This window comes from Rhineura floridana, chromosome 2 (assembly GCF_030035675.1).
Source record: "Rhineura floridana isolate rRhiFlo1 chromosome 2, rRhiFlo1.hap2, whole genome shotgun sequence".
Taxonomy (NCBI): domain Eukaryota; kingdom Metazoa; phylum Chordata; class Lepidosauria; order Squamata; family Rhineuridae; genus Rhineura; species Rhineura floridana.
In genome coordinates this window covers 116,173,667-116,186,736 of record NC_084481.1, presented here as the reverse complement: position 1 = coordinate 116,186,736, position 13,070 = coordinate 116,173,667, and the positions used below count along the sequence as shown (strand labels likewise).

The window sequence follows — 13,070 nt, the reverse complement described above, 5'->3', positions numbered from 1 at the left end:
ACACTACAGCTGTAATGGGGAATTTTATATATCCATACATGTATGATCATAATTATTAAAAGGGGTATATGTTTACAATCATAGGGACCTGAGATTCAGGCTAACAGGGAGTCCTGAATCTTAGCATTTTTTTCAGGCTAACAGCAAAAACCTGCTGCGATAGAAACAAGTCACAGTGGTCTCCTGTTTTCATGCCAAATCGGCCAGGTACATGACTAGGCTGAGATTAATTACTTTATTGTTTGGAATCAAGAAGCATTAAGACTATGAGAGAAGCTGTGATTGATGAAATGAAGTAGGGATTGCCAATGTTTGATTCTTGAATGCCATCTAAAGGAGAAAAGTTTTAATGAAGAGAAATAGTGAGATTTTAAATGTATTAAATTGAGAAAGTATAAAGACATAAAAACCTCTATGGGAAAGGAATAGAACTGGGGGTGCTCATACATTCACACACACCCTGAGTTAAGTTCCCAACCTTAACTCTAGGGAACTTGTCCAAATTTCTCCGATGTACCTGGGTCAGCCTGACTGATCAGAAACAATGAAACAATGGCATATGGAATGTACTGGGTATGCTTGAAAACATTCACAGTAGTAACTGTTCCAACTAGTACCAAAATTCATTAGTCTTGAAGAGACAGTAGGACAATGGTAACATTTATGATATGGACAGAATTTTGGAATCACCACTGGAGTTAGCTAATGCTTTCTGATTGGTTTGGAATGATGTTATGTGGGCAAGGACTCATGAGATTGGTGAAATCATTGTCACATGCTGTAATTGTACTCTATAAAAGAGCTTGCACACAGTGCCGCAATGCAGTCTCTCCTGGATGTTTCTAGAGGCTGACCCTGCATGTGCATATGCATATGCTTGTAAAGAATAAAGGCCTACCTTTTTGCTCCAAGCCTGTGACTTCAATTTTATTCATGAACCCCCCGCAAAAGTTCCCAATGGAGAAAGAATTCTCCTACAGCTGATCACTGTCAGCTGGAGGGCGGCGGCTAGAGCTCCCTGTGCTACAGCTGATCTCACACTACAGCTGATCACTGTCAGCTGGAGCATGGCAGCTAGAGCTCCCTGTGCTACAGCTGATGAGCTGTAGTGCGCAATCGGCTGTAGCGCAGGGAGCTTTAGGGGCCAAGCACTGTCAGCTGGAGCGTGGCGGCTGGAGCTCCCCACTCTACAGGTGATCGCCCCACTGGCACCATATTAGTGGAAAACTGAAAAGTGGGGCACCGAAATCAAAATATTACCAGTCTGGCAAGAGAGCCATGATTAATTTTTTTATACGACTGTACACGGTATACATACCTAGCGTATGATCCAAACATAAAAATGCTTGGAAAAGGTTAAGTAAACAAAATGAATACAGATAGTCACTTTTTGTTATAAATAACTTGTTCTGTGTTTAGGTAAACAGAGGAAGTCATCAGTCACATATTTTCATGGTAAAATCATTCAGCATATCATAAGAGAAGATACCGCAAGCCTGGGATGGAGAGGGCACATCTAGAAACTCTGCAATTCTCTGCTTTCTAACTCATTTTCAGATAACTGTGACTTTTGGACTCATGATTTGGTCACAGAATCCAAAACAAAAATGCACTGATGTTCTCTAGGCTCCTTTATTACAGACAACATTCCTCTTATTGAGAGATGGTGGAAGAGCAAGTCCCAGCAGCAATCACCAATGATTTTGCAAGAGCAGTCCATGGAAATTGTAAAAAGTGACAGACAGTGCAGACCATAATCATGATTGTGCCTAATTACTTACATGATCACTGTAGCACTTACCGGATTGTGCCGCTGAACAAAATAGGGTCTTGGAGAATGATTGACAGCCTGGATCTCAGTGTTTGTAAGGGAAGCTTGGCAATGTCTATGCCATCTATAACGATCCTTCCTGTAGGTTGTTTTTTAAAAAGGAATGGCGTTCATATGCTTCATCACATGGCTTACTTCTCTAGTTATGTTATATTACACTGAAGGTAAAGCACATCTCATGGGCACAAGCTGCTCTTCTCTGCAGCTTAAATAGATGTATAGAACTGGGAGATTAGCTGTTATAACTTTATCAATGTCCAGGGCACAATGACTACATCTAAAAGAAATATTTAAGTCTTATTTGTGTATTTGGGTGCAATCTTGATCAAGAGAGCTGCAGTAATTCAGTAAAACTCAAATGGCATAATCCAGCCAGCCAAAGTTAAAACTCCCTTCAATTCCATTGAGTTCAATGAGAGAAAAAAGGACATACTCCATTTTCTCCCATTTAAATAAATGCAACTTAAAGTACCTAACTTTGACTCTTCATGCCTTTTTAAAGAAACACTTCTTAAAATAAAAGCTGGGGTTCTTAAGATATGGAACGGTGCATAAACATTATGGGTTCGGTCCAAAAGATGCTGTTTGCTGAACAAAATCAGCTTAGATCTTATGGAAGCCTTCACAAATGTGGGGCGTTAGGGAGAGATGATTTTTTTCCATTTCCTCTAGCAGCCCCTGCATCACATCCCACACTATTCCAGAAGGTCCCTCATTCCTCTAGAGCAGAATTTTGGGAGCATGGGCAGGAAGGGGCCAAGACCCATGAGTACAACTTTCCATGAGAGAAACTCCACTTCTATATTATAGTTTTTTCTGTTTTTTCAACATATACACCACCATGCCCCACACCTTGCACGGTGCTATGGACTGAAGCTCTATGATGGTATTCAACTAACTTTTTGCACTAGCACAAAGATTAGCACTAATGCAATGGAATTCTCCCCCCTCAGCCCAATGTGCGTACCCTGTGCCAACTCCAAATGAGGGTTGGGGAAAACCCCAGAACAGATTTAGGGTGTGGGGGAGGGGAGGAGAAGTGTGATGGATTTATCTTCCCAAGGAGAAATCCTTGCACTGATGGAATCTTAGCCTTAGTGCTACATTGAGTACAATCCTACAAGAGCAGCCAGTTGCGGTTAGATGGAGTGGGTTACTGATGCTTCTGATCCATCCAGAACGTTTCTGCAGTTGCATGCTGTTCTGCTTTTGAAACTGATTTGTCATGAAAGAAAGGCCTTCGATTCTCATTATGAATTTGACATATCCTAGTTAGTACACACTTGAGAACACAAAGATTGCAGATTAATTCAATTCTGTAGTAAATGGAAATTTTATTATTGACTTCAGTGAAAACAGCTATATCTAGCAGTGCAAGCATGCTAAGATGTTAGTTACTATGCAGAAAGAAAACTCTAAAGTCTGGTTTAAAAAGGAAAAAAAACTTTGTTCTGCTATTTTATGTGGGAGACAGAGAACAACCAAGTCAAATAATATTTTGGGAGATCAGTGTGGCAGGAACAGATGGTCACCTCATTTGGAATAAAGCCAGCAGCAATGCTGATATATATAAAACAAAAAACTCTAATACTAACTCAGCCTGATGTGCACAGCTATGGATTTACCTTCAAAGGTGTCAACCATTCTGAAAAAGGCAAGAGAAAAAGATGATTTTCCGCTGCCTGTTCGGCCACATATTCCAATCTGTGAATCAAAAATTAAGCAGTTTTATAACAGGAATGGCAGAGAAAAAATTAATTCAGTAGAATGAGAAACACATGTACAGAGAGTGATTGTTAGTAATGTTAACATATAATTGGCAAATTAAATTTTGTTGGAGGAGCCAATAATTTATGACCAACTTAGGTTTCAGGCGCATTACCAGCAATGCTCATTGTTCCAGAAGCTGAGTTGGATCCAGGCTTGTGCTCAGTGGAGTTCTGCCCCATTCTCACAGATTCCTCCTTCTCCCTGCAGCTCCCTGCAAACTGCTCTGAGAATGGGGAAAAACTCAGAACAGTGTAGGAAGTAGCTCTAGAGGTGGCAGGGGGAAGGGAGAATTGGTAAAAATCACTATCCCCCTTCTCTAGTGGGAAATCTTTGCCTGATCGCACTTTAGATCCAACCCACTCTGTCTGTGTGAAAGAGATCTTCCACAGAATAGGAGTAACGTAGATTGGATAGATAACACATATCGTTTTAATTTTTCAGGTTCACAGAAAAAAAAAGATTAGGAATTTGACTAGAGAGTGGTGAAAGTTCGGCAATCAAAGAGAAATGAAATGTTACAGGATTTTTCTTTTTTATTTAAATCTATGAGTTGAAAGTTTTTGAAAGTGTAACTGATTTTTGTTGTTCTTATATGCCTTCAAGTCGATTACGACTTATGGCGACCCTATGAATCAGCGACCTCCAATAGCATCTGTTATAAACCACCCTGTTCAGATCTTGTAAGGTCAGGTTTGTGGCTTCCTTTATGGAATCAATCCATCTCTTGTTTGGTCTTCCTCTTTTTCTACTCCCTTCTGTTTTTCCCAGCATTATTGTCTTTTCTAGTGAATCATGTCTTCGCATTATATGTCCAAAGTATGATATCTAGAGATAGAACTATCTAGTGACAGTTGTGGTTTAATTTGTTCTAACACCCAATTATTTGTCTTTTTCGCAGTCCATGGTATGCACAAAGCTCTCCTCCAACACCACATTTCAAATGATTTTTGATTTTTCTGTTATCTGCTTTTATATATGTGAAAAAAACTGAAAATACTAGAATGAGGAGCAAAGAGGAACCTCTTTTCATAAATCAGTTTGTGTTACTGTTAGGCATGAGATCTCATAATACCAGGAGCTTGGAAGGTGTAAGCATAACTTAACATTGCAACCCTGTACATGTTTACCTAAGAAACTGAGATTTACTTCAATGTAAACTTGCTTAGGATCACACTGCAGAGATGTCAATATTTTAATATGCAAACAACAAAACCATATTGAAAAAAAGAGATCACATTATTTTATCCTGTGTAATAGGGCCAATTTTTCTGGAATAATTGCTTACAAGAATATAGTTTTCATTGAATTTTGACTTTGACTACTAAAGACATTGCCTTGAGTGATTGTTTGCATTACCTTTTGTCCCGGAGAGATGTGGGCATTGACATGCTTTAGCACAGGCTTCAGAGTAGTGTCATAGCGGACACTCAGATTCTGTATTTGAATCTCCCCCTGGTCGGGCCAGTTCTGAGGAATCTGCGCTGGAGCTATATCCAAAGCAAAAATAATATATATGTATGAAAATAACAACCTTGATCTTCTAAATATGGTCTTCTAAAAGTTCGTGGTTATTAATGGTACTTAAGTGGGAATTATTAAACATTTAACAAGCCCTTTCTGCAACTTATACAGCATCATACTCACACAGCAGCCCTTTATAATTTTCAGCCTCTGTTTTTATGAGGCCATTGAGTCTTTTCACCGCTCCAAGCTGGAGTTCCATATCAGCCAGGTTGCGAACCATCCAATTTAAATAGTTAGATACCTAAAATAAATAGCTAAATAAGATTTGTGTCTATAACTGGTATGAAAGATAGCAAGGATCTCATAAGCCAAATTTCAAGTTATCCAAAGTCACTGTCTGTTCCCATCATAAATGAAGAGCTTCCATTTGTCCATATGTCTAAATATCTGACTATTGTGCAGGTCTTCTAGATCACTCATACTTCTATCATTTAGGCTATACAATATGAATAAAACTGTTGGGTTATTATGCACTTCAATTTGTCTCAGTCCATTTTTATGATTACAGTGTTTGGCCACCAGGTGCTGATTTGCTAAGCTTGAGACAGTTAATGCATAGGTCTATCATACACTCCTTATTTTCAGAAACAAATGCAGACTGAATGGCAACTTTAACAGTTGAGCCTCTCCTCTTTAATGTACTTACCATCAGAGCATAGGTTAGTCCCAAGCCTACAAGACCCGAAGAGAGATTATTGTATAGAGAATTTGTAATTGAAGCAACAGCTGCAATGAGCACCACACATGCCCCAATATATTCCTAAAGAAATAACAAGAATATAAATCATCATAGCACACAATAAGATATCAACAGTTCAACTATTTCTGATAACTTCAGAATCAAACATTAGACCTTTATTTACCAAAACTAACATGTAGCAGTCAACAAAAGATCATCTGGCCAGGTCAAGTATTTAGGCAATCACAGAAAAGAAGTGGACAAGGTGCTTGGAATGGTGCGGGCGACCACGTCTGTGCTAGATCCTTGTCCATCTTGGCTAGTGAAGGCTAGTAGGACTGGTACCACCGGCTGGGCTAAGGAAGTGATAAATGCCTCCTTGAGTGAGGGAGTAGTCCCTAGTAGCCTCAAGGAGGCAGTAGTAAGACCTCTTTTAAAGAAACCTTCCTTAGACCCAGATGACCTGAACAACTATAGACCGGTGGTGAATGTCCCCTTTTTGGGCAAGGTTCTGGAGCGGGTGGTTGCCGGTCAGCTCCAGGCGCTCTTGGATGAGACCGATTATCTGGATCCGTTTCAATCCGGTTTTAGGCCTGGTTTTGGCACTGAAACAGCCTTGGTCGCCCTGTATGATGACCTTTGTCAGGAGAGGGACAGAGGGAGTGTGACTCTGTTGATTCTCCTTGATCTCTCAGCGGCGTTTGATACCATCGACCATGGTATCCTTCTGGGGAGACTCGCGGAGTTGGGAGTTGGAGGCACTGCTTGGCAATGGTTCCGCTCCTACTTGGCGGATCGTCACCAGAAGGTAGTACTTGGGGAACATTGCTCGACACCTTGGACTCTCCATTGTGGAGTCCCTCAGGGGTCGGTTTTGTCCCCCATGCTTTTTAACATCTACATGCAGCCTCTGGGTGCCGTCATCAGGAGTTTTGGAGTGCGTTGCCACCAGTACGCTGATGACACGCAGCTCTATTTCTCCTTTTCATCCTCTACAGGTGAGTCTGTGGATGTGCTAAACCACTGCCTGACCGCGATAATGGACTGGATGAGAGCTAATAAACTGAGACTCAATTCAGACAAGACCGAGACACTGTTGGTGAATGCCTTCCCTGTTCAGATGGTGGATGTTTACCCTGTTCTAGATGGGGTTACACTCCCCTTGAAGGAATAGGTTCGTAGTCTGGGGGTGCTTTTCGATCCTTCCTTGTCTCTTGAGGCGCGAGTGGCCTCGGCGGCAAAGAATGCGTTCTACCACCTTCGGTTGGTAGCCCAGCTACGCCCCTATCTGGACAGGGATGACCTCGCCTCAGTTGTTCATGCTCTGGTAACTTCTAGGTTGGATTACTGTAATGCGCTCTACGTAGGGCTGCCCTTGAAGACAGTTCGGAAGCTTCAGCTAGTGCAAAATGCAGCAGCCAGACTGCTGACAAGGAACAGCCGGTCAGCACATATAACACCTGTTCTGGCCCATTTGCACTGGCTACCCATCTGTTTCCGAGCCAGATTCAAGGTGCTGGTCATGACCTATAAAGCCTTACACGGCGTGGGACCGCAATATCTTGTGGAACGCCTCTCCCACTATGAACCTACCCGGTCACTTCGCTCAGCAGCTAAGGCCCTCCTCCGGGTACCAACACATCAGGAAGCCCGGAGGACAGTTACACGATCTAGGGCCTTTTCTGTAGTGGCCCCTGAATTGTGGAATAGCCTCCCCGAAGAAATACGCCTGGCGCCTACGCTGCTATCTTTTCGGCGCCAGGTTAAGACCTGGCTATGCTCCCAGGCATTTTAATATGTGTATTTTTATATTTCTGTGGTTTCTGTTTGTGTTTATTATTGTTCGGCTGTTTTTATTATGATATTTTGTATTTTAATCCTTTTGTACACCGCCCAGAGAGCTATTTGCTATGGGCGGTTTAAAAATGAAACAAATAAAATAAATAAATAAATAAATAAAAGAGAAAAATCTTATGGTAGGTATTATTCTTGGTGACCCACAGAGTGGATGAATAGATGTGTGAATGGGGTGTTAATGCTGATGAGGGGTGGATGGAGTTGTGTGAATAGGATGCAGATGGGATATGGGTAGATTTGTCTGAATGGAATGTGGATGAGTGTGTTTGTGGGACAGGACAAGCTTGGACCTCACACACTTTTGACTTTGGTCCCATCCACATTTGGATTTGGCCCTACTGACCACTGGCATGTAGATCCTGGAATGTTAGTCATGAGGGAATGTTGCACCTGGACTGAAAAAAATTCCCCACCCTGATTTACAGGGACAATTTGCAATGTTGTTAACTAAGTCAATTTTGCATTGTCAATTTTTGTTCCTGCATAATAAGGCTCTTGTTCCATTTATGCAACTGTTAAAGACATAGGGACCTTACCAGAAAACAACTGGCAATACTAAACCAGCTAGTAAGAATGGACCATTGGTCTCACCTGAAGGGTGATTTTCCTATGAGTACGGACATCACAGCGGGTATTAGCTCCACCTATCGTGTGAAGGCAAGAATGTCTTTGAAGTCAAGACTAGGGGCGTCAGGCCCCTCCCACTCTCCAGTTCATTCGCAGCGAGTCTAAGGAGAAATATCTAAAAATACAAGAACAAGGCCAACAGGCCTGGCAGCAGGAAAATAACACAATAGTACCATGCATAGTAACATGATTCCAACATAGCGGTATAACAGAACTAGAAGTCTTGACTTCACTCTTAAATTTAAATATAATAGCGTAACAGTAATATATAACACATTAGAAGATATATAGTCATCCTCCAACTGGGAGGGCCGTGATGTCCGTACTCATAGGAAAATCACCCTTCAGGTGAGACCAATGGTCCATTTTCCCTATGAGTCCGGCCATCACAGCGGGATGTACCAGAGCAGCCCATACAGGGTGGGACCACATACTAGTCCTGATTAAGAACCTGTTGCAACACTCGTCTGCCAAAAGAAGCGTCAGCAGAGGCATAGCGAACAATTTTATAATGCCTTATAAACGAGTGTGGGGTAGACCAGACTGCAGCCCTACAAATATCGGCAACAGGAGCATTAGTGGCAAAAGCAGCCAAAGTGGCAGCTGACCTGGTAGAATGAGCCATTATACTAGCTGGAACTGACAGCTTCAGAGACTCATATGCTAAAGTAATACATGCCCTTAACCAATGGGATAAGGTAGAATTGGATACTTTATGTCCCATAGACCTTGGATGAAAGGATACAAACAGAGACTCCGTTCGTCGAATCTCTTGGGTCCTAGACAGGTAGGTCTTGAGAGCCCTCTGAACATCCAACGAATGCCAAGCCTTCTCGAGAGGATGGGTAGGATTCGGGCAAAAGGAAGGCAAAACAACATCCTGGTTGCAATGAAAAACCGAATCAACCTTGGGATGGAAGGAAGGATCAGTCTTCAGCACAACCGAGTCCTTATGGAAGACGCAGAGGTGTCGAGCAGAAGACAATGCGCCCAACTCCGAAACACGTCTGGCAGATGTGATTGCGATCAGGAACAAGACCTTGAAGGACAGTATACGGAGGGGCACAGTCCTGATGGGTTCAAACGGAGGGCGTTGCAAGGCCTGCAGAACTTTCGGCAAACTCCATGAGGGAAACCGATGGACAACAGCCGGAGAGCGTAGGGCGACTCCCCTCAAAAAAGTTTGATGAACGGATGTGAGGAAATAGGAGCTCCAGTAGAGGACACTGAGAGAATGGACGACAGAGTGGACGCATGTCGGCGTAGAGTGTTGGGTCTAAGTCCCATCATGAAGCCGCTATGGAGATATTGCAGCACCTGTTGCATGGTGGCCTGGGAGGGATCGTGGTGGTGAAACTGGCACCACTTGGAGAAAGCCACTCAAGTATGTTGATAAATACGAGTGGTAGATGGTCTTCTCGAGGCCAAAATAATATCAATCACAACGTCAGACAGGCCAGCTAACCTCAAGTGTCCCCGTTCAAACGCCACGCTGTTAGATTGAGTCAAGTAGGGTCCTGGTGCCATACTGGACCCTGGGATAGGAGGTCTGGCCTGACTGGAAGTGTCCAAGGCTCCATCATTGGCATTGCCAGAAGATCTGAGAACCACGGTCGGCGTGGCCAAAATGGTGCTATCAGAACCAGCTGTGCCCTCTCGGTTCGTGGTTTCCTCAAGGTTTTGGCTAACAATGGTATTGGAGGAAAGACGTACAAGAGACCGTCTGGCCATGGTATTGTCAGAGCATCTATTGCTTCCGCTGTTGAATCCAGGTATCGGGCAAAGTACCTGGGAAGTTGGCAATTGCGACTGGAGGCAAACAGGTCGATTGAACATTCGCCGAACCGACTCTGAAGACTATGGAAAATGGCTGGGTGAAGTTTCCATTCCCCCAGAAAAACCTGTTGTCTGCTGAGCCAGTCTGCTGTCACATTCCAAATCCCTCTGAGATGTTCTCCTTTCAGGGATTGTAGATGATGTTCTGCCCAGACAAAGATGAGGGAGGCTAGGTCCTGCAGAGGACGAGACCTGGTGCCCCCGTCTGTTCAAATGTGATTTTACACAGGTGTTGTCCGTTCGAATGAGGACATGGTCCAAAGGGAACAGAGACTGAAAATGAAGTAGAGCTAAATGTACAGCCTTTAGCTCCAGCCAGTTGATGTTTTGAGTCTGCTCTGTGGTGGACCAAACCCCCTGAACGTACTGGGAGTTGCAGTGGGCTCCCCAGCCGATGAGACTGGCATCTGTGGTTACAACAGTTCTGTGTGGTTCTCTGAACGGCGTGCCCTTGGAGAGGTGTTGGGACCTCGTCCACCAGCGGAATGATAGGCGCAGCGCGGGGCTCAAGTGAACTTTGCGATGGTTGGAGCTGGCAATGTCCTGTTGAAAGGGCAGTAGAATCCATTGAAGATGCCGAGTGTGGGCTCGAGCCCATGGCACAATATGGATTGTAGAAATGAACATTCCGAGCACCCTGGCTAGAAGCATGACATCTGCTGATGTTTGTTGCATCAGGGACCTTGCGATGCTTGTGATGGCAGTGATGCGATCTGGAGCCAGGAATACCATTGCCTGCAGGGTGTCCAACATTGCCCCTAGATGTAGTAGGCGTTGAGTTGGTTGGAGATGGCTTTTGTCGAAGTTGACAAGCCAGCCGTAGGTCTCTGCCCTGGAAGCGTCGGTTCCAGGAGCCCCTGAATGAGTTGGGGTCATAGGATCTGAAGTTGCGGCCTCGTCCTCCTGGCTGCGTTCCTCGAAAGGGCTGGTTAGTACGGAAGGAAGGAGATTGCCTGAAAGGCCTGTTGTCGATGTTCTGGACAGTGGCCAGAACCGGTTTGTGGGCGTCTTTGGGATCAACCAGCACTGCCTTTAGAGCTTCCTCGCCGAAGAGTAACGATCCGGAGTAAGGAGCCCTGGACAGATTCATTCTGGCCGCTGAATCAGCTTGCCAGTGGCGAAGCCAGAGGGTTCGTCGAGCGACTATCTGAGCCGTCATGGCTCGTGCCCCCAATTGAGTGGTATCCAAGGTGGCATCGGCCACAAAAGCTGCTGTCTTACGCAACTTTACCAGTGACCTTCTGAGGGCGACAGGATCAGGGCTAGTGTCCTCTAGAAGATCATCTAGCCACATCATAGCTGCTCTGGAGAAAATGGAGGCTGAAGTGGAGGCACGTATGGAGAGGGCAGTGGCCTCGTGATTTTTGCGGAGGGCGAAGTCTATTCGTCGCTCAGTAGTGTCCTTTAGTTGGGATTCCCCTTCCCTGGGCAAGAGAGAACGTGAAACGAGGTGAGCGATTGGTTCATCTATGCCAGGGACGTCTAACTTGGTGGCAAAGTCCGGAGCTAGGGCGTAAAACCTGTCAGCCAGGTTCTTGAAGCGGCGAGAATGGAATGGGTGAGCCCATTCTTCAGAGGCCAATTTGGCAATTGGGTCCGGCACCGGAAGGTAATGTTCAGTAGGTGCAGGGGATTTGAGAACCTTGGCCCCTTTGATGGCTGGGGTGGAGGAAGTTGAAGGCGCAGTCTGGAGACCAAGGGTATTAACTACCCTGCGTGCCAGGGGCTGATAGTCTGAAGTATTAAACAAGTGATACGATGTATCCTCCTCATGATCTGAATATTCGCTCCAGTCATCTCCTTCAACATGGTCAGTGAAGGATGACTCCTCCGCATACGAGGCTTCGTCAAAAACTCTGCCTCTGGCTACATCAAAGGGGTTAGGTGAACAGGAAGGATGAGCTTCATGACACGCATGTTGGTCCATGTTGAGTTGGGGTATGGCAGGAACTTGTGGTGGTGACTGCATTTGGGTGAAAAATGCCAGCATGGCTTGAAGTTGGAAGAGGAAATCAGGGGACGGCAGCAGCCCAGTTGTGGTAGATGTTTGTGCCTGAGTGGCTATTGGAGCAGATGTTTGGGACGGTAAAACGGAGGGAGGCTGGTTAGGCGAAGGCTGAGTGTGGAAGCCAGCAAAATCTTCCTCGTCAGAGGAAGCAGCAGGGGAATGAAGTATATCGCTTATGTGTGCCTGAGTTGCTGTGGTAGTGGTGGGGGTTGGCACAGAGGCATAGCGTGGCCGCTTTGGTTTGCTATGGCTTGAAAGATGTTTTGTCTTAGCCATTGCTTTAACATGCTTAGGCTTAGTCGCCTTAGAGTGTTGCGGCTGGGCTGTTTGTGACATGCCTGGCTGATCTGGTTTGCTATGGCTTGAAAGATGTTTTGTTTTAGCCATTGCTTTAACATGCTTAGGCTTAGTCGCCTTAGAGTGTTGCGGCTGGGCTGTTTGTGACATGCCTGGCTGATCTGGTTTGCTATGGCTTGAAAGATGTTTTGTCTTAGCCATTGCTTTAACATGCTTAGGCTTAGTCGCCTTAGAGTGTTGCGGCTGGGCTGTTTGTGACATGCCTGGCTGATCTGGCATCATATTGGCTGCTTGCGACATGCCTGGCTGTTCTGCCATCTTATATTAACTTGGGTGCAGTACACGGCCACAGAGGGGGCAGGATGTAAAGACCCGAACTGGCACAGTGTACGACCACAGAGGGGGTAGGATACACTGGCAGATGGCTAAGTGCACGGCCACAGAGGGGGCAGGATGCACTGTGGTATCAGCGTTAAAACAATATAGGCTGTGTAATATAGGCTGTATATTAGGCCTGGTACACGGCCACAGAGGGGGCAGGATGTACAAAATATAGTTCAGATTAGTGCTGTAGGCTGGATTTCAGGCGTGGTACACGGCCACAGAGGGGGCAGGATGTACTGAATATAATTCAGATTTAT

At 44.8% G+C, this 13,070-nt stretch overlaps 1 protein-coding gene across 4 annotated transcripts in view; it reads right to left on the bottom strand.

Annotated features, from left to right (window-relative positions):
* ABCC8 (ATP binding cassette subfamily C member 8) overlaps window positions 1-13,070 on the bottom strand; it is a 156,842-nt gene that overhangs the window by 8,420 nt on the left and 135,352 nt on the right. For all 4 annotated transcript variants that reach the window (XM_061610242.1, XM_061610243.1, XM_061610244.1 and 1 more), the window contains 5 exons: window positions 5,772-5,885; window positions 5,246-5,366; window positions 4,958-5,088; window positions 3,457-3,535; window positions 1,802-1,910 (listed from right to left, as the gene is read on the bottom strand). In XM_061610242.1, coding sequence (XP_061466226.1) covers window positions 1,802-1,910; window positions 3,457-3,535; window positions 4,958-5,088; window positions 5,246-5,366; window positions 5,772-5,885 — 554 coding nt within the window. The remainder of the gene's footprint in view (window positions 1-1,801; window positions 1,911-3,456; window positions 3,536-4,957; window positions 5,089-5,245; window positions 5,367-5,771; window positions 5,886-13,070) is intronic.